This window comes from Sus scrofa, chromosome 1 (assembly GCF_054392235.1).
Source record: "Sus scrofa isolate SSC_HxYL_T2T_F1_AM1 chromosome 1, Sscrofa_HxYL_maternal_Yorkshire_Landrace_v2.0, whole genome shotgun sequence".
Lineage (NCBI taxonomy): Eukaryota > Metazoa > Chordata > Mammalia > Artiodactyla > Suidae > Sus > Sus scrofa.
Window position 1 is genome coordinate 283,808,178 of NC_139383.1, and position 18,403 is coordinate 283,826,580.

The following is an 18,403-nucleotide window of genomic DNA, read 5'->3' on the forward strand; positions in this document are numbered from 1 at the left end:
GGTATCAGCCCGAGGATAAGCATCTTGCTTTCTTTGGGACCAGGGCTGCTCTTAGGTCCTTGGGGTGAAGGTTTATGACTTCTTGGCATCCGCAAGCACTACCCTTTGACCTTCTGCTGCTGTGAGCTTTCCGAAACGCTAATTGGAGCAGGTAGCTTCCTGCTGGACATTTGATGGCTCCCCAGGAGCTTTGCAGAAACCCTGCACCCTCTGTAAGACACGTAAGGCCCTCTAAGGTCCTCTCCTCTGCCGTCACACTCCAGCTGGAAGGGTTCGCCGTGGGTGTCTCGTGTCTTCCTGCCTTTGCACATGCTGTTCCTGCTCTTGGGATGCCCTTCCCCTCTTGTTCTTGAAGCCTTCTCAGGCTCACTCTGTGGCCTCCTCTGACCCCTCAGGCTCAGCCACGCCTTCCTCTGAGCTCCCAGAGCTCTTGGTAATTCCTCCGTTAGCACTTATCTCATTGACTTAGAATTATTTGTTTACATGTCTCTTCTCCCCAGGGTAGGAAGCGTGTCTTACACATCTGTATGTCCCCCCTCCCCCAACAGTGCCTAGCAGAGTGCCGGACACCCGGCTTAGGCTCTGCCAGTGTTTGTGGAGTGAATGACTGAAGGACTTGGTTGTCCTTAAAGGTCCCCCGCGCGGTCCCTGAAATGTCACTGCCTGTGAGCCCTGCCCGGTTCCTGGCTCCTGTTCGCCTTTGCCTTCCCACAGCTGGGGCCTCTCTTCTCTCTCCAACAGCTGGCTTAGCCCTGCCCAGACTCTGGGGCCAGCCGCAGTCGGAGCCCGGGGAGATTTAAAGAGCCAGTGTTCCGAAGTGCAGGTGACTCGACCTCCCATGAGCTTGGCCGGGAGTTCTGCTGTCACCAGGGTCTGGGCCCTTGGCTCCCACCCTGTCCCGTGAGACAGGAAGCTTCCTGGAGACCAGGCCCTTCTTATGAATGGTCCCTGCCCTGGTCTAGAATGGAGTCCCTGAGGATGCATGCCACCTCTGCCCTTCCCCATGGCTGGAGCCTCTCTGATACCCACAGACCCATGTAGGTGGCAGATCTTCATTGGGCTCCCATGCACGTATGGGGCCTCTGCTGCCACAGAGCTCACGGTCAGGGCAGAGATGACATTGGTGACACAGTGTGGCCAGTGTTAGGACAAGGGATCAGACAAGGGACTGTGGGGCCTGAGCTGAGATGGAGGGGGCAGGAGAAGTTAGGGGGTGGGGTGGGGGGCTTCCTCCTGGCTGAGGGCTTTGGAAGGACAGGAGTGGAGAATTGCATGCTGCCTCCCCACTGACAGACCCAGAGCCTTCAGCCATGCCCACGGGGCTGCCTGTCCCTGTCCCCACAGCATAATCTTCTCAGAAGAGGGACTGGAGCATCAGGGGACCAAGCTGGGCTCTCTCCCATGGCTCTCAAAACCAGGCAGGTCCACAAAAGCTGCCTCTTCTTTATTCAGGTGGTACTGAGTTAGTCCCCACCATGTGCCAGGGACTGGGAACTAGGGGCTGATGTGGGGGAGGGGAATAGAGACGCAGCCCTGCCCTCAAGAGGCTCATAGACCATGAGGGAGAGAGGTATAGAAATAAGCCAGGAGCACAGCCTGGGATGAGCAGCCGGAGACAGACTCCAGAAGCTGAGAGAGCGCTGTCTGGGATGGGATGGCTGTACAGACCCATCCCACTAGCATCTTGGTGTGTATCAGAATCTTCCATGGGATCCAGTGGATCTGGAGAGGGCAGCTGCCAACCTCTGAGTCATCAGATGACCTAGCACGGTGTCTAATAACACTTAGGGGAGGCAGCAGAGCCCAGGGGCTTTGGGGTCTTTCTAGACCTGGCTTCTAATCAAGTCTCTACTACCTGAGAACTGAGTGGCTTCAAGCAAACAACGGAGCTTCGGTTTGCTACTCTGTAAAATGGGTTTAGCTTTGGCGCCTCCCTCCATGGTTGCAGCCAGCACTCAAGGAAACCATAAATACATGAAAACACTTAGCACTTAGTAGCTGCTCAACTTCCGGTCCCTGATTATAGTATCAGTAATAACAGGCAATAACTGGGAAGCACAGATCCCTGTGGAAAGAAAGGGAGTTGCTGTGTGTGTGTGTTTGTCTCTGTCTGTCTGTCTGTCTCGGGCAGTTTGTAGGGGGCTGGGGGAGCCACACAAGCCAGAGCCTGCGGACAGCCCTCCATCACAGGGGCCCTGCGGCTTCCCTTCCCTCTCCGCCTCCGCAGCGGGGGCGCGCGGTCGGAGGGAGGCGCAGGTGTCCAGTGCCTCCCGTGTGTCCCATCCCTCGCGGCTTTGGCCTTGGCCCCAGCTCCCTTCTGCCGTCCGCCCCGCGTCCTCTCCTAACCTCGGGTCTGGACTAGCGAGCAGCGGGGGCCGGGAAAGTTTGAGTCACAGCGGGGGTGGGGGGGAGCGGAGGAGGCGGGCTCGTGACCCTGAACGGGGTGGGCTCTAGGACCCGCCTCGTGCTCCCAGCAGGGGGACCCCGCCGCGAGCCCACTTCCCGCGCGCGCACCGGCGGCCGTGGCCCGACGGAGCGAGGCGCAGCGTCGAGGGGTGGCTGGGTGCACCAGGGCGGTCGCGCTCGCAGGGTCCCGCGCGCACCCACCGCGGCGGGCGCAGCCCCTCGGCCGCGCTCACCATGACGCCGCTCCTGCCGCTGCTGATGGCGGTCTCGGCGGTGGCCGGCGCGACCGGGACGGCGCTGCCCCCTACCACGGGGGACGCTACTCTGGCCATCGTCTTCGACGTCACCGGCTCCATGTGGGACGACCTGATGCAGGTGATGGACGGCGCCTCGCGCATTCTCGAGCGCAGCTTGAGTCGCGGCAGCCGGACCATCGCCAACTACGCGCTGGTGCCCTTCCACGACCCAGGTAGCGCCCCCCGCGCCCCCCACACCCGCCGTGCGCGGGACCTGGCGCCTTGGCTCGGTGTGCTCACCTGCTTGGCGTGGTGTGCTCACCTGCCCGCCTTGCGCCCGGGGCGCACCTGGACGCCGGCTGGCTGAACCGCGGCCGGGCGGAGGCGCCTACTCCGCGCGTTCACTGCCCGGCCCCGGGCACCTAGGGCAGGTCCTGCAGCCGCGCACGTCCTTCAGCCTCGAACCTGCTCGCCCCTTCTCCCGCGCTTCCCGGCTGGCATCGTCAGGCCAGGGACGGAGAGGAGGGGGGCACGGCGCTCATATGCCCTGCTGCCATCTCCTGGCTGTGCGACTTCACCAAGTGACCTTAGCTTTTGGAGCCTCACCTTCCGCTTTCATGAAAACGGGGCGAGAACTGCCTCCCAAACTTGTTGAGATGTTGAAACGGGCCCTTCGTGTCCAGGGCCTGGCACGCAGGAGCCGCTGTCGGGTTTGCGGGTTTGCGTTCGATTAATTCTTAGCATTCACTCTCAGGATGGGCTTGGAGCGGGGCGAGGGGCAGAAGACGCCCCCCGCCCCTCCGTCCCCCTGCCGGACCCCCGGCCAGTGAACTCGTTCTGCACCTTGCCCCTCACCTGTTCCCGCGAGAAAAACAGCAGCCAGGTCGCCTCCCACCCCAACCCGCGCCACCACCCTAAGCGCGCTGCCAGTTCCTCCGCACCCCCCAACCTCTTCACCCACGCAGGCAGCCTAAATCTCAGCTCAGTGTTTGGGACATGCCCTTGAAAAGACCCCCGGGAGACCCCACGGTGGTGAGTTTGCAGTTTACAGCTGTAAAGCTTGCTCAGACTCTCAACTTTCTGAGTGGCCGGATTTTTTTTCTCCAGTACCTTTCACAAAACACTTAAGACTTAACAGTAAAATCGGGGGAAAATCTATTGGAAAACCTGTCTGCCTATTGTCTACATCCTATGATTAATTTTCCTGGTTTTTTTCCCCCCACACCTTTCCACCTATCCACCTGCCTATCCAGAGGGATAGCTTTATAAGGCAGAAAAATTAAATGAAAATGGCAGGTCTCTTGCAGAACTGTACTGCCAAGTGTTCTTGTGCTGCGAAAATACACAATGAGATAGTTAGTAAGCCCTTTTAGAAGAATTTTCCTTTATTAATCACAGCATCATTACAGATATTTGAAAAATGGGTAGCAGTGAGTGTGATATAATCCTACACAGCCCTGAGGCTGAGTGTGGAGTCCCTCTGTCTCCAGGGGTTCTGGGCCCAGAAGCCAGGGGTCTAAAAAAAGACTTCTGGGGACATTCAAAGGACAGTTGCCACCTGGGGGTGGGGGCAGCAAGGTTGGGGGAATTGTGAAGACGTGGGGAATTGTGAGGGGGGGGGTCCTGGGGGGTTCGGCTCAGACAGTTCACCCTCGATGCACCCCAGTTTCTCACTCCTTTTTCTGGGTCATTCTTGGGTTTGCAAAGATATGACATTGCTGGAGCTTAGGGATCATCTAAGCCACCCCTTCTCTTACAACCGGAGAAACTGAGGTTCGGGACATGCTTGGGACTTATGCAAGGCCACCTGCCAGGCTGATGTAATTTCTGATTCATAACCCGTATTTGTCTCTCACATGCTTGGCTGCAGTTGCAGGGTAGGAGAGCAGCCTGTGGGAATCAGACAAAGTGTCCTGGGACCCACCTTCCTTTCTTCAACCTCTCTCTCCTCCCTGGGCCCTGAGGGCACATATGATGCTCCAGCATGCACTCCGTCTTCTAGAAAACCAAAGAAAAAAATCCCATCCTCCTCCCCCGCCCCTGTTCCCCGAACCATGCTTCGCACGGACACCCCAGGTCCAGGGGAGGGTGACCTCAGCATCTATTGAACCTGTGCTGTGTGCACAGTCTTATGAGGCTCCTGGTGTGAAGGGGGCAGGGTTCATACCAACGAGTGGGCAGCCTGCTGGGGACCAGCCAGGTGGAGGAGAGAACGCGTCCCTTCTCTTAGCTCCTGACCTTGGGTCAGTGAGGGAGGGGACCAACCAAAACCTCTCTGAGGAGGTGGCATTGGAGCTGGGCTTGAAAAACATGAAGGGAAATGAATCAGGTTTTGAGCCTGTGTCTGGGTGATGCTAGGTGCCTGAGACACGGCACTGGGGTGGGGTCGGCAGGGGAGGACTCCCCAGGCACATGGAGCTCCCTGGATGGGGGCTGACATGTGGGGACAGGTGTGTGTGGAGCTTGGGGCACAGGAGGGGTGAAATGGGAAAGGGGGGGCCAGGCAAGTTCGGTCCTGGCTGTGACCACGGGACTGAGAACTTGGAGCCCTGAAATTTCCTTCTATGGGCTTCGAGTAGCCCCCGAGGGCTTCTGAGCAGGGATTGGAGCTGTGCTTTAGGTCTAGCTGTGTCTTTTGAATCAGCCAATGGAATTCCCTTTGGTGGAAGGGGAGCTGAGAGCCGGGGCTTTTAGCTGACAGTTCAGGGCTCCCCCCATACACCCCAGGGCTGCCAGTTGGAAAAGCTCTTAGAGGAAACCCGCCAACTTTAAACCCCCAAAACCACTCTTTGCAGGGCAAGTTTCAGTGGTTCTGGCTGCACATGCTTGGAGATAAACCAGAACCTGTGCTTTGGAAATATTTTTAAATCTTTTTACATGGTGAAAAAAAAAATTAGCATGTTCCCAAACTGTAAATTTAGAATTTTGCTAATGGTTTTATTTTGGCTGAAATTTAGGTTGTTTTCAGTTTTTCTCTATTACAATGTTGCAAAAAGCCCTCTGGTTCATAAATCTTGGTCTTCATCTTTGGTTGTGTTTTTGTTGTTGTTGGATTGAGGTTTTGAAAGTGGAGTTCCCAGGTCATTTTTAACGCAGGGAGTGGGTGGGCAACTCTTCCAGTTGTTTTCCCAAAATGTTCAGGAGTTTAAACGTGCACCAGAAGCATTTGAGGGGACATTCCAGAGCAGCTGCCACCAACTGTAGGGGTTCTAGGATAATAACATTTTTTTCCCTAATTCAGAAATGGAAAGTGATGCCTTCTTTTTTTAATTGCTAGTGAGGTTCAGTAAGATTTTGTGTGTGTTCATTAGATTTTGTGTGTGTGTGTGATTTTCTTCTTTTGTAAGTTGTTGGTTCCTTTACTCATTTTTCCAATGTGGTTTTTAGTGTTTTTTTGTTTGTTTTTTATCAATTGGAGTGAGGACTTTTATATTGGTGATAGTTGTTCTTTGTTGTGTGACTAGTATTTTTCCTGTTTGCTTTTTCAGCTTGTTTGTGATTCTTTATGTTCTGAAGTTTTAAATGTTTATGTAGCTAAATCTCTTGGCTTTTTTCCTTTGCAATTTCTTTGCTTTTATTCTTAGGCAGACTTCTATCATAGAATCAGGTACATGTTGTAGGTTTTTCATTTGTTTTCTTTTTTTTCTCTTTCTGTTTTATTTTTTAATCTGGAATTACAAAATTTGGCCCCTAATATTAAAAATAATTTGATGTGATTCTTTGAGAACAGGATAATTAATTGTTCAGGTACATTTTAATCAAATAATCCTTTTTTTCCACTTTCATTTGGATCCTGCCTTTATCCACAATTTACATCTATTAAGAATTTATCTGGGAGTTCCCATCATGGCTCAGTGGTTAACGAATCTGACTAGGAACCACGAGGTTGCGGGTTCGATCCCTGAGCTTGCTCAGTGGGTTAAGGATCCGGCATTGCCGTGAGCTACGGTGTAGGCTGCAGACGCAGGTCAGATCCCGTGTTGCTGTGGCTCTTGCGTAGCCCGGTGGCTACAGCTCTGATTTGACCCCTAGCCTGGGAACCTCATCTGCCGTGGGAGCAGCCCTAGAAAAGGCAAAGAGACAAAAAAAAAAAAAAAAAAAAAAAAGAATTTCTCTGGACTTTCCATTCTGCCTCATTGTATGAAAATTCTTATGCCAGGAGCACATTATATTTGGCTTTATAGTAGGGCAAATGCTTCCTCTTACTATTATTATTTTTTGGCCACGCCCCTAGTATGTGGAAGTTCCCAGGCCAGGGATGGAACGTAAAATAAACTTTTAATTTTCAAACAGTTTTAAATCTACGGAATTATTGCAAAGATAGCACAGTAGTTTCCATATACTAACACCCAGTCTCCCCTGATGACCATCTTGCAGTAATGATGGCAGATTTCCTCCGTTGTCCTTGACCTCCCTTCCGGGATCCCATCCAGGACCCCCCATGGCATTTAATTATTGGGTCCCCTTGGGCTCCTTTTGGTTGTGATGGTCTCTCTCTCAGACTTTGTCTGTGATGACCTTGAGCGTTTGGACACGTATTGCCCCGATGTCTTGTCCCGCAGGCGTTATTTGTCTGATGTCTCCTGCAGTTAGACTGGGTAATGGGAGGAGAACCACAGTGGAACAGCGCCAGGCTCGTCACATCGTATCAGGGGTACATACTGTCAATATGACTTATCACTCCTGTTGTTGACCTTGAGCGCCTGGCCGAGGGGGTCAGGTGTCTTCACTGTAAGGTTCCTCTTTCCTTTCTCCCTTTCCACACTGTCCTCTTTGGAAGAAAGTCACGACACACAACCCACCCTTAAGAAGGAGGGACTTGTGGAGTTCCCGTTGCAGCGAAGCAGAAATGAATCCAACTGGTATCCATGAGGATGCAGGCTCCATCCCTAGCCTTGCTCAGTGAGTCGGGGATCTGGCGTTGCTGTGACTTGTGGTGTAGGTTGCAGATGTGGCTCGGATCCAGTGTGGCTGTGGCTGTGGCTGTGGCTGGCAGCAGCAGCTGCAATTTGACCCCTAGCCTGGGACTCTCCATATGCTGTAGGTGTGGCCCTAAAAAAGCAAGCAAGGGAAAAAAAAGGAGCAGGGAGTGGCGATCCACCTCCCAAAGGTGGAGGATTTACATAAATTATTTGGAATTTTTCTGCATGAGAGAGTTGACTCTCCTCCCCCACTTATTTATTTAATCAATTAAATGTATCAGTTTGGACTCATAGATACTTGTTTTATACTTTGGGTGGCAATCCGGTCCTACATTATTTATTTTCTTGCTCCAGTTTTCCCAGCTTTGAAGCTCTTCCGTTTGGCTTCTCTGGGCCTTTGACATACCCCCATTGTTGTGGATTTTTTTTTTTTTTTAAAGCCCTTTCTTACTTTCTGGCAGTTCAAGATGTTCTGGACTCATATATTTCCCGCCCCAGTCCTAGAATTAGCAACTTCTCCAAGGAGCCCTGGTTCCTTTGACTAAAAAATGGTATTAGACACCAGCATCTGAGTGCTAGGTGTGCTTGCTGCTACTGGGATGTCAGTGCTTCTAGACCCTTAGCTGACAGAGCAGGGAGATACATGTTGTATATGTAACCTGCTTACATAGCTGTATCTATAAATATTTCTGTATGTAACCATCTGCATCTATATTAAGCTGCACATGAGTGCCTTCTGTTGTCCTCATCTCCAAGTCATTACCAGGTGATCCTTCTAACCTCCTACTCTTTTTTTCTTTTTTTTTTTTTTGCTTTTTAGGGCCACCCCCATGGCATATGGAGGTTCCCAGGCTAGGGGTCTAACTGGAGCTACAGCTGCCAGCCTACGCCACAGCCACAGCAATGCCAGATTTGAGCCACGCTGAGACCTACACTACAGTTCCCGGCAACGCAGGATCCTTAACCCACGGAGCGAGGCCAGGGATCGAACCCACAATCTCATGGCTCCTAATTGAATTCATTTCCACTGCACCACGATGGGAACACCTAACCTCCTACTCTTGCTTACCTGCAGCCTCCCACTCGGACAGTGACTCATGTGTCTCTCTTTATCCACTACCCACGGTCCACGTACTTAATTTGTTCAGTTTCAGTACACATCTCCAGTGGTTTTATTTATGTATTTATTTCATTTTTAAAAAGTACTCAATGAATTTATTACATTTATAGGTGTGCAACAATCATCACAACCCAACTTTACAGCATGTCCATCCCAGACCTCCAGCGCCTCTCCCCACCCCCCCCAACCTCTCTCCTTTGGAAACCATAAGTTTTTCAAAGTCTGTGAGTCAGTATCTGTTCTGCAAAGAAGTTCATTGCGTCCTTTTTTCAGATTCCACGTGTCAGCGATGGCATTTGATGTTGGTGTCTCATTGTCTGATTGACTTCATCGAAGGTTTTAGCATCGCTAAATTGCGCCCCTGGAAAACAACTTTATTAACTAGGGTGCAGTTCGTTTGTTTTCAGTCTCTTAGACTCAACTTGCTTCCAGAGTTACTCAGCCCTGCACCTTCTTCATGTTCTTTTTATTCATCTTCAACCATTTCAAAATGTTCTTGGACATGTATTCTTTCACTTGAAAAGTAGAAAAACTTAGTCACCTTCCAAAAAAAGATATTCCTACTGTGATTTTGTTCAGAATCATGTTAAATCTTAATTTGGGGAAGAATTGTCATTTAAAAAAATTCAGTTGCTTCCGTCTAAGAGAGATTGGCCTATTTTTGCATATTTACTTCCTTTAGTAAAAATTCGTAACTTTTTTTTTTCCTCCTAGGTTCCACCCATTTCTTTTTAAGATCATTTCTAAATATTTTGGTTTTCGTATGACTATTTTGACCAGAAATCTTTGTTCCATTACATTTTTTGCAAATGAGTATTGCTAGTATGTTGGAAAGCAATTTATTTTCATATATTTATTTCGTTTCCAATTTTCTTACTGAAGCCTTTTTAAAAAACTAGTTCTCATTTTTGGGGGGTAATGTCTTGAGTTTTCTAGGTTGATGGCCACAGACAGTCCAAACTGAAATATTGTTTCCTCTTTTCCAATCAGTTATTTCACTTGTTTGACACGCGTTAGGCGAGGATTTTTAGATCAGTGTCAAGTACTGACGGTGGCCAAAGTTGGTCTTTTCTTGCTTCTACTCGTGTCATTGTATGATGCTGGTTTTTTTTTTTTTTTTTTGCTATTTCTTTGGGCCGCTCCCTCGGCATATGGAGGTTTCCAGGCTAGGGGTCGAATCGGAGCTGTAGCCACCGGCCTACGCCAGAGCCACAGCAACTCGGGATCCGAGCCGAGTCTGCAACCTACACCACAGCTCACGGCAACGCCGGATCGTTAACCCACTGAGCAAGGGCAGGGATTGAACCCTCGACCTCATGGTTCCTACTTGGATTCGTTAACCACTGCGCCACGATGGGAACTCCTGATGCTGGTTTTTGGTTTGAGGTTTTCTTCATCAGGTGAAGGAAGATGCTTTCATTATTAACTCACTAAGGTCAGGAAGCACCCCCAAAGCAAAAAGCCCACATGAGAATGGGGGCTGATTTTAGCCACTGACTTTCTGGTGCTGTTGAGCTATTTGTAAGCTTTTTCTCCTGTTGATCTTTTGATGTGATTCCTTCATTTCTTTGTAATTAATTAAATCATTTAATTGCCTTCCCCATGGCATATGGAAATCCCTGGACCAGGGATTGAATCTGAGCTGCAGCTTCGACCTCTGCCAGAGCTGCACTAACGCTGGATCCTTCACCCCACTGTGCCTGGCTGGGCATCAGATGTCTGCCTCCACAGCAACCCAAGCCACTGCAGTCAGATTCTTTTTTTTTTTTTTTTTTTTGTCTTTTCTAGGGCCGCACCCACGGCATATGGAGGTTCCCAGACTAGGGGTCCAATCAGAGCTGTAGCTGCTGGCCTACACCACAGCCATAGCAATGTGGAATCTGAGCCAAGCCCACTGCAGTCAGATTCTTTTGTCTTTTGTCTTTTTGTTGTTGTTGTTGTTGCTATTTCTTGGGCCGCTCCCGAGGCATATGGAGGTTCCCAGGCTAGGGGTTGAATCGGAGCTGTAGCCACCAGCCTACGCCAGAGCCACAGCAACTCAGAATCCGAGCCGCGTCTGCAACCTACACCACAGCTCACGGCAACGCCGGATCGTTAACCCACTGAGCAAGGGCAGGGACCGAACCCGCAACCTCATGGTTCCTAGTCGGATTCGTTAACCACTGTGCCACGACGGGAACTCCATGCAGTCAGATTCTTAACCCACTGGGCCACAGTGGGAACTCCATGATTCCTTCATTTTAAACTATTTCCACATTCCTTGCATAAGCTCTGCTTGGTCCTGGTGGATTATTCTTTCATATACAGCTGGATTCTATTTGCCAGTGTTTTGTTTCGCAGTTTTGCATTTATCTCAATATGTATCATCAGGAAGTGATATTCTTTCTTTGTGTTCTTTGTTCTTTTCGAGTTTTGGCATCAGGGCTTAGCTCTTGCAGTTAATAAGTTATTAAGTTTCCTCAGAAAATTACAAATTTAATCCACGCTTGTAAAATGTTCTAATAACGCTACTTTCAAGAGATAACAAGCACTTTTAATGAGTGTGCTTCCAGACTGTGTGTGTATAACTCACTTGTACACATGTCTACACTTAGTTTTTTTTAATTATATAAAAATGGCATTAGGGAGTTCCCGTCGTGGCGCAGTGGAAACAAATCCGACTAGGAACCATGAGGTTGTGGGTTCGATCCCTGGTCTCACTCAGTGGGTTAAGGATCCGGCATTGCGGTGAGTTTGTGGTGTAGGTCGCAGAGGCGGCTCAGATCTGGTGTTGCTGTGGCTCTGGCGTGGGCTGGCAGCTATAGCTCCAGTTTGACCCCTGGCCTGGGAACCTCCATATGCCCAGGTGCAGCCCTAAAAAGACAAAAAACAAAACAAAACAAAAATGCCATGATACTCTGCATGCTATTTTGTAGCTTATTTTTGTCTCCCACATAATATATCATGAATATCTTTTCATGTTAGGAAATATCAATCCACACTGGTTTTTTTTTCTTTTTTCTTTTTAGGGCTACTCCTGTGGCATGTGAAGTTCCCAGGCTAGGGGTTAAATGAGACCTGCAGTGGCTTACACCACAGCCACAGCAATGCAGGATCCAAGCCTCATTGAAGACCTATGCCACTTCTTGCAGCAACACCAGATCCTTAACTTACTGAGTGAGGTCAGGGATTGAACCCTCCACCTTGCTCTGTTGGTCCCTAACCTGCGAGCCACAGCGAGTACTCCCACCCCATTGCTTTAATGACGACAGAAGGTGTTACAGGAGGGATCCTAATGTATCTTAACTTGCTTTTTCCAGCCATTGTCACATTGTGGAGAATGAGTTGCTTTCAGTTTCTTTACAGTAAACACACACATTTGCAAAAACATACCTCTAGGGGAGATTCGCAGAAAGGCGATTGCATTGTTAAATCACGTGACCACTTTTTCTCTTAATCGGTATCAATCAGCACATTGTCCCCCCCAAAGGCTCTACCATCTTGCCTTCCGCTGGAGAGTATGCGACAGCTTTCCGTTCCCCACATCCTTGCTGGCCTGTGGGGACATCACTCCCCACCCCCCCTTTTTTATTTTTCTAATTTGACAGATGAGAAATGGTGGCCCGTTTTAATGAGCCAGCGTCTGATGGAGAGGGAGTTCGAGCATCTCTTCTGGGTCTTGCTGTCAGCTTTCCCCAGAGAAGAGACGGTTTTAGTGGGTTGGCAGCCAGGATGCGGGCAGGCAGAGCAAACCTGTTTAGTTTACAGAATTTCCTCTAAGGTGAGGCGGCTGGGCCTCTGGCTGCATGCGTGTGTGTGTGTGTGTGTGTGTGTGTGTGTGTGTGTGTGTGTGTGTACTGTCACCCTGGAGTGACGTTGCTATGAACCAGCCCCTCATCATGAAATAGACAACAGGCAGTCTTTGCTCTGAGAGGAAGATCCCGCCCTTTGGCCTGGCCCTGGTGCGTCTCTCCCTGGAGGCCTGAGGGCTGCCACCTGGGTTAGCCTGTCCATGTCATGGATGGCCCCTCATCCCATCCTTGTCTGTCCTTCGGGGCATCTTCAGCGGAATTGATTCAGCCAGCCCTGGGCTCAGCAACTGGTGTCGTTCTAGCAGGCTCGACTTCCTTTTCTCCCGCCCATGCCTTTTATTTATTTATTTTTATTTTTTGCTTTTTTAGGGCCACACCTGCTGTGTATGAAGGTTCCCAGGCTAGGGGTTGGATCAGAGCTGTAGCTGCCGGCCTGCATCACAGCCACAGCAACACGGGATCTGAGTCCATGTGCCACCTACACCACAGCTCGAGGTGACGCCGGATCCTCTAACCCACTGAGCGAGGCCAGGGATCCAACCCGCATCCTCATGATACTAGTCGGGTTCTTAACCCATTGAGCCATGAGAGGAACTCCTGCCCCTGCCTTTTATTTTATTTATTTTATTTTTATTTTTTGTCTTTTTGCCATTTCTTGGGCCGCTCCCTCGGCATATGGAGGTTCCCAGGCTAGGGGTCTAATTGGAGCTGTGGCTACCAGCCTATACCACAGCCACAGCAACGCAGGATCCAAGCCATGTCTGCGACCCACACCACAGCTCACGGCAATGCTGGATCCTCAACCCACTGAGCAAGGGCAGGGATCGAACCCGCAACCTCATGGTTCCTCGTCGGATTCGTTAACCACTGCGCCATGACGGGAACTCCAGCCCCTGCCTTTTAGAAATGGAGTGACTGAATCACAGAGAGGGGACACAGTTTGTCCATGATGGTGACAGAGTGTGGGACCCTGCCTGGGGTCCCTGCGCTGGAGGAGGGGGTGTGTGCACATCCAGAGTTGACTCCGGGATTCAAGCCCTGCTTTCAAGAAGGAGGTGGGAGAGGCAGGCTCAGGGAGGAGCCCTGGCCACGAGGTCTTTCTGAGACTGGAGCTCTAGCGCCTGGCTATGACCACTGGGTGAGGGGCTGGAGCATCACCTGCGTGAAGGGCTGGGTGGTCCTTCCCGTGTGTGACCCTCTCATGTCCCAGAGGCTCCACAGCCTCCTCTCGTTGAGTGGAAAAACTTGCCTATGGAGAGATGGTTGGCGGCCAGGCTTCTGGGGCTCATATGCTCGAGGGCAGCACAAGCGACGTCAAGGTCACGGGTTTAGTCATCACTGCAGCCAGTGGACCCTGCTGGGAGGGACTGCACGCCACGTTTCCCCAGCTGTTTGGCAAGGGCCCCACCCCTTCAGTCATGGTCCTCCTTCTCCCTCCAGGAACAGGAATGGGGGACCAGGGGACCAATTCCAAGTGTCTGTAGCTTCCTGCACAGTTGAGAGTTTGGATCTGGGGGCCGACGGACCCAGGTTTGAATCCCATCTCTGCTGCTTCCTCGTAAGACCTTGGGCAGTTTGCTTTACCTCCCTAGGAATGGAATTCTCATCTCTAAAAGGGGGCGAATAAATAAGACACTTCAGAGGTTGTTGTAAGGTCTTTCCGAGTGAACGCGTGTCAAGGGCGTAGACCAGAATCTTAATGAATTTAAGACACGGAAGCTGTCGTCGTACCATCACCATCATTTTGGGAGGCAGGATAGCCAGGGGCGAAGAGAACAGGCTTTGGAGCCAAATAAGTGGATTTGGACATTATTGTAGATTAAACAGTGTCCTCACAAAATTCCTGCCCTCCCTAGAACCTCAGAATGTGGCCTTATTAGGAAATAGGAATTGAAGATGTACTTAGTTAAAACGAAGTCGTACTGAAGAAAAGTGAGCCCTTAATCCGACGCGGCTGGTGTCCTTATAAAGAAGGGAGGAGACACAGGGAGAAGGCCTTGTGACAGTGGAGGCAGAATTGGAGGGAAGATGCGTTTACAAGCGAAGGAGTAGCAGGGATTTTGCTAGAATCACTGGAAACAAAAATCTAGAAAGCATATGTGGCAGCTTCTCCCCGAGAGCCTTTAGCGAGAGCATGGCTTGCTGACATCTTAATTTTGAACTTCCAGTCTCCAGGACTGAGAGAAAATACATTTCTGTTGTGTAAAGCCACCAAGTGTTGTGGTATTTTATTACAGTGACCCCAGGAAACTAGTACAGATATTAAGTACCATTTCCTAGCTGTATGACCTGGCATCCTCAGTTCTAACAGTGAGCTGTTCATACGCCTGCGCTAAACTCTGTAAAATAACAAGTGCTGAGTGCACAGCAGCTGCTGTTAGGGCCATCACCCGCTTCCACTTCTGCCACCACCATCAGCATCATCGATATCAGCAGCATCACGAGCAGCAGCAGTATCACATCAACAGCAGCAACAGCAGCAGCACCACCAGCAGCATCATATCAGCAGCAGCAGCAGCAGCATCAACAGCAGCAGCATATCAGCATCCACATCATCAGCATCATATCATCATCAGCCTCAGCCTCAGCAACAGCATCCTATCAACAGCAGCAGCAGCAGCAGCAGCAGCATTGTCATCAATATCAACATCGTGCTAGGAAGGGCAGCATCTTAAGATGTAAGGGGGTCAGGACTTTTTGCCCAGAGCCAGCCCTGCCTGGAAGGGGTGAGGGAGGGAGACGGAGAGGGGCTCCAGCAACCCCTCTCGGTGGGCGAATTCACATGGGGACGCGCCAGGTGTCCTGCCCTGGTACCTCTTGAAATGGCCACCCTGGAAGGCAGGTCTTGAAATGGCCACCCTGATGAAAGGAAGCTTCGGGATGGTGAATGATGATGGTGCCACAGGTCCCGGGAATGACAAATGGAGCCGTGGACCAGCATTGATTAACGACAAGAAGGCATCCATCTCTGTGTCACTGCCTGACGCTGTGGATGGATGGGTGGGCGTCCGGGCAGGGGGGGGCAGCAAGGAGGACAGGCAGAGAGATGACCCTCGTGCTCCCAGCCCCATCCGGACATTTCTTGGAATCTGGTCCCACCCTGGAATGATGGGATGGGTCGGTAGCTCCCAGAGCTGGTTTGGGGTCCTCTGCAGTGAAAGGGAGAAATCAGACTCGTTTTTGTGCATCTGTGGGTCTACGTGTGTCTGTAAGTAAGTGTTCAGGCTCCTGAGGGGTGTCTTCGTTCAGAACTCGGGGGGAGCTTTTGAAGGGCCCCGCCCTCTGTCTCAAGAGGAGTCACGAGCCCTTTTGTCCGTCCGGCCAGCCCTCCTTTAATCTGCCCAAGCCCCCGCAGGCCCCAAATAACCACATTTGGTTTCCTGCCCCTTTTTGGAGCCTGTTTCTCTGAGCAATGGGCAGCAGCCCACCGTGGTGGGAGGGCCTGGGGATCAGGCGGGGTTGGCGCCCCACAAACATGTGCTGAGTCTTGATTTACGCCCGGCCTTGTGCTGGCTGGGCCCAGGATGTCAGCGAAACTTGGGTCCTGACTTGGAGCTGCTCAAACAGTATTTTCAGTTTTTATGGTGAGTAAACATTCATTTACTCATTGGAATAGAATTTATTAAGCACTTACCATGGGTCAGGCGCTGAGGTTGGCTCGAGGCCTAGGATGACAAAGGAGAGAAGGGGCCACTGTCCGTGTGATGTAGCCAGTCAACTCCATTGCCACCTGGCCTTGAAGGACTCTCTTCCCCTCTCTGGCCTCAGTTTCCCCATCTTTTTATTCATTTATTTACTTTTCCTTTTTAGGGCCACACCCATGGCATATGGAAATTCCCAGGCTAGGGGTCGAATTGAGCTGCCGCTGCCGGTCTGCGCCACAGCCACAACAGCCACGCTAGATCCTTAACCCACTGAGTGCAGCCAGGGATCAAACCCACCTCTTCAGGGACACTCTGTTGGGTTCTTAATCCCCTGAGCCGCAATGGGAACTCCTCTCCATCTTTTTAAAGATGGGGTCTTCAGATGTCTTCATTCTCAACACTGTTATGTTTGGCATGTCGGTTTGGAGTCAAATCACTTTTTTCCAAATCCGTTCTTTTGTTTATTTATTTATTTGGCCCTTCCTGCGGCCTGCGGAAGTTCCCAGGCCAGGGGATGAACCTGGGCCACAGCAGTGACAATGCTGGGTCCTTGACCTGCTGTCCCACCAGGGCACTCCCCCACACCCATTCTTGACAGAGGTAGGATGGTGGAGGCTGTGGCAGGTGGAATAATGCCCCCTCCGCCAAGTGATGTCCACAGGACCTCTTGCTTGACCTGCAGAAGGGACTTTGCTGAAGTTATTACGTTGGGGATCTTGAGGTGGGGAGACGACCCTGGGTTGTCCAGGTGGGCCCATTAGAGTCACAAAAGTCCTCACAAGGAAGCAGGAGGCTCAGACTCAGAGGAGACGTGATGACAGGAGCAGAGGGAGAGGGGGTTATTTAATGATGCTCAGTTGCTGGCTTTGAAGATGGAGCAAAGAACCAGGATCCAAGGAATGCAGGGAGCTTCTCAAAGCTGGAAAAGCCGTGGAAATGGATCCTCCCGCAGAGCCTCTCGGAGGAACGCAGCCCTGCCAGCACCTTGATGTCAGGACTTCTGACCCCCAGAAATGAATGTGTGTTGTTTTAGGACCCTGCATTTGTCGTAAGTTGTTACAGCCGTCATAGGAAACTCACAGAGATGCCTTCAGGTCCTTGCCAGGGATCTGCAGCCCGGGGGCTCCTCCAGGGCTCCTGGAATTTCCTGCATCCTCCTGTGTTTGCCATACAGTCCCTGGTCCTCGGCGTGCACTGGCCGAGTGCTAGGGACCCCTGGGAGGCTGGGGGTGGTGGTTCCTGTTGGGGAGCCTTGCTGAGGGGTGTGTGTAGAAGGTGGGATTAGGCTGTTTCCATAGCAAATCTGCCTTCCTCTCAGAGGGCAGAAAATCTCCCAGAACAGCTTCGGCCACGGGAGGTCACAGCTTAGACGCTGAGTCTGGCATCCTCCCACCTCCCACCCCAGGGCTGCCCACTTTGGGGTTTCTCAGCAAGGTAAAGTTTTGTTTGTTTGTTTTTTTAAACAAACCAGGAGTTCCTGTTGTGGGCTCAGTGGTAATGAACCCGACTAGTGTCCATGAGGATGCAGGTTTGATCCCTGGCCTTGCTCGGTGGGTTAAGGATCCGGCGTTGCCGTGAGCTGGGGTGTAGGCCGGCAGCTCTAGCTCTGATTCAGCCCCTAGCGTGGGAACCTCCATATACTGTGGGTGCGGCCCTGATAAAGCGGGGGGTGGGAGAGGAACAAAAGCCCGTAGGGAGCTGACAAAGATGCTCCATATTTTAACTTGCCAAGTAGAACCATGAAGAGAACCAGCTTCCTTGGACTGTGATTGTCTTTCCATGAAAAAAAGAGCATCCTCCCCCCTCCCCCCACTGAGTAGGAAGCAGATGGACCACAGAGCACAGGGCGCTCCCTCCAACTGGAGCACATTTTGTTTGTGATAAATCACTTTCCCAACTTAGTATTTCTCGCAGGTGAATGAGAGAGCAGGTGGTCAGCCTAGCACTGGTCCAGCCTTGGGAACCATCGGGAGGCTGCCACCTCTGATAGGTTGTGACGGGGGAGGGCAGGGCCACCCAGGTTCAGACCTGGGCACTGCAGAGGCTCTTCTCGGTGGGCAGGTATTGATTCTTGAGCGGGGGTGATGTGAGGGACACAGGGCACCAGGGCCGCTCCTCTGGCATCGACAGGTAGACGGGTCAGAGGCTCTAAGAACGTCTGGGGATGAGGGCAGTTATGAGGTTATTGGATTTGCATCCAAAGTTTTTACAAACGCCCATGCCTTTGACCCAGCGACTCTGCTTTTGGGATCGTATCCTAAGGAAACAATGGAACTAGAGCTTA

General features: G+C 51.2%; 1 protein-coding gene across 6 annotated transcripts in view; it reads left to right on the forward strand.

Annotated features, from left to right (window-relative positions):
- Nucleotides 1-2,491: 2,491 nt before the first annotated feature.
- HMCN2 (hemicentin 2) overlaps nucleotides 2,492-18,403 on the forward strand; it is a 160,893-nt gene continuing 144,981 nt past the window's right edge. For all 6 annotated transcript variants that reach the window (XM_084998456.1, XM_084998477.1, XM_084998460.1 and 3 more), the window contains exon 1: nucleotides 2,492-2,875. In XM_084998456.1, the coding sequence (XP_084854582.1) occupies nucleotides 2,641-2,875 (235 nt within the window). In that variant the 5' untranslated portion in view covers nucleotides 2,492-2,640. The remainder of the gene's footprint in view (nucleotides 2,876-18,403) is intronic.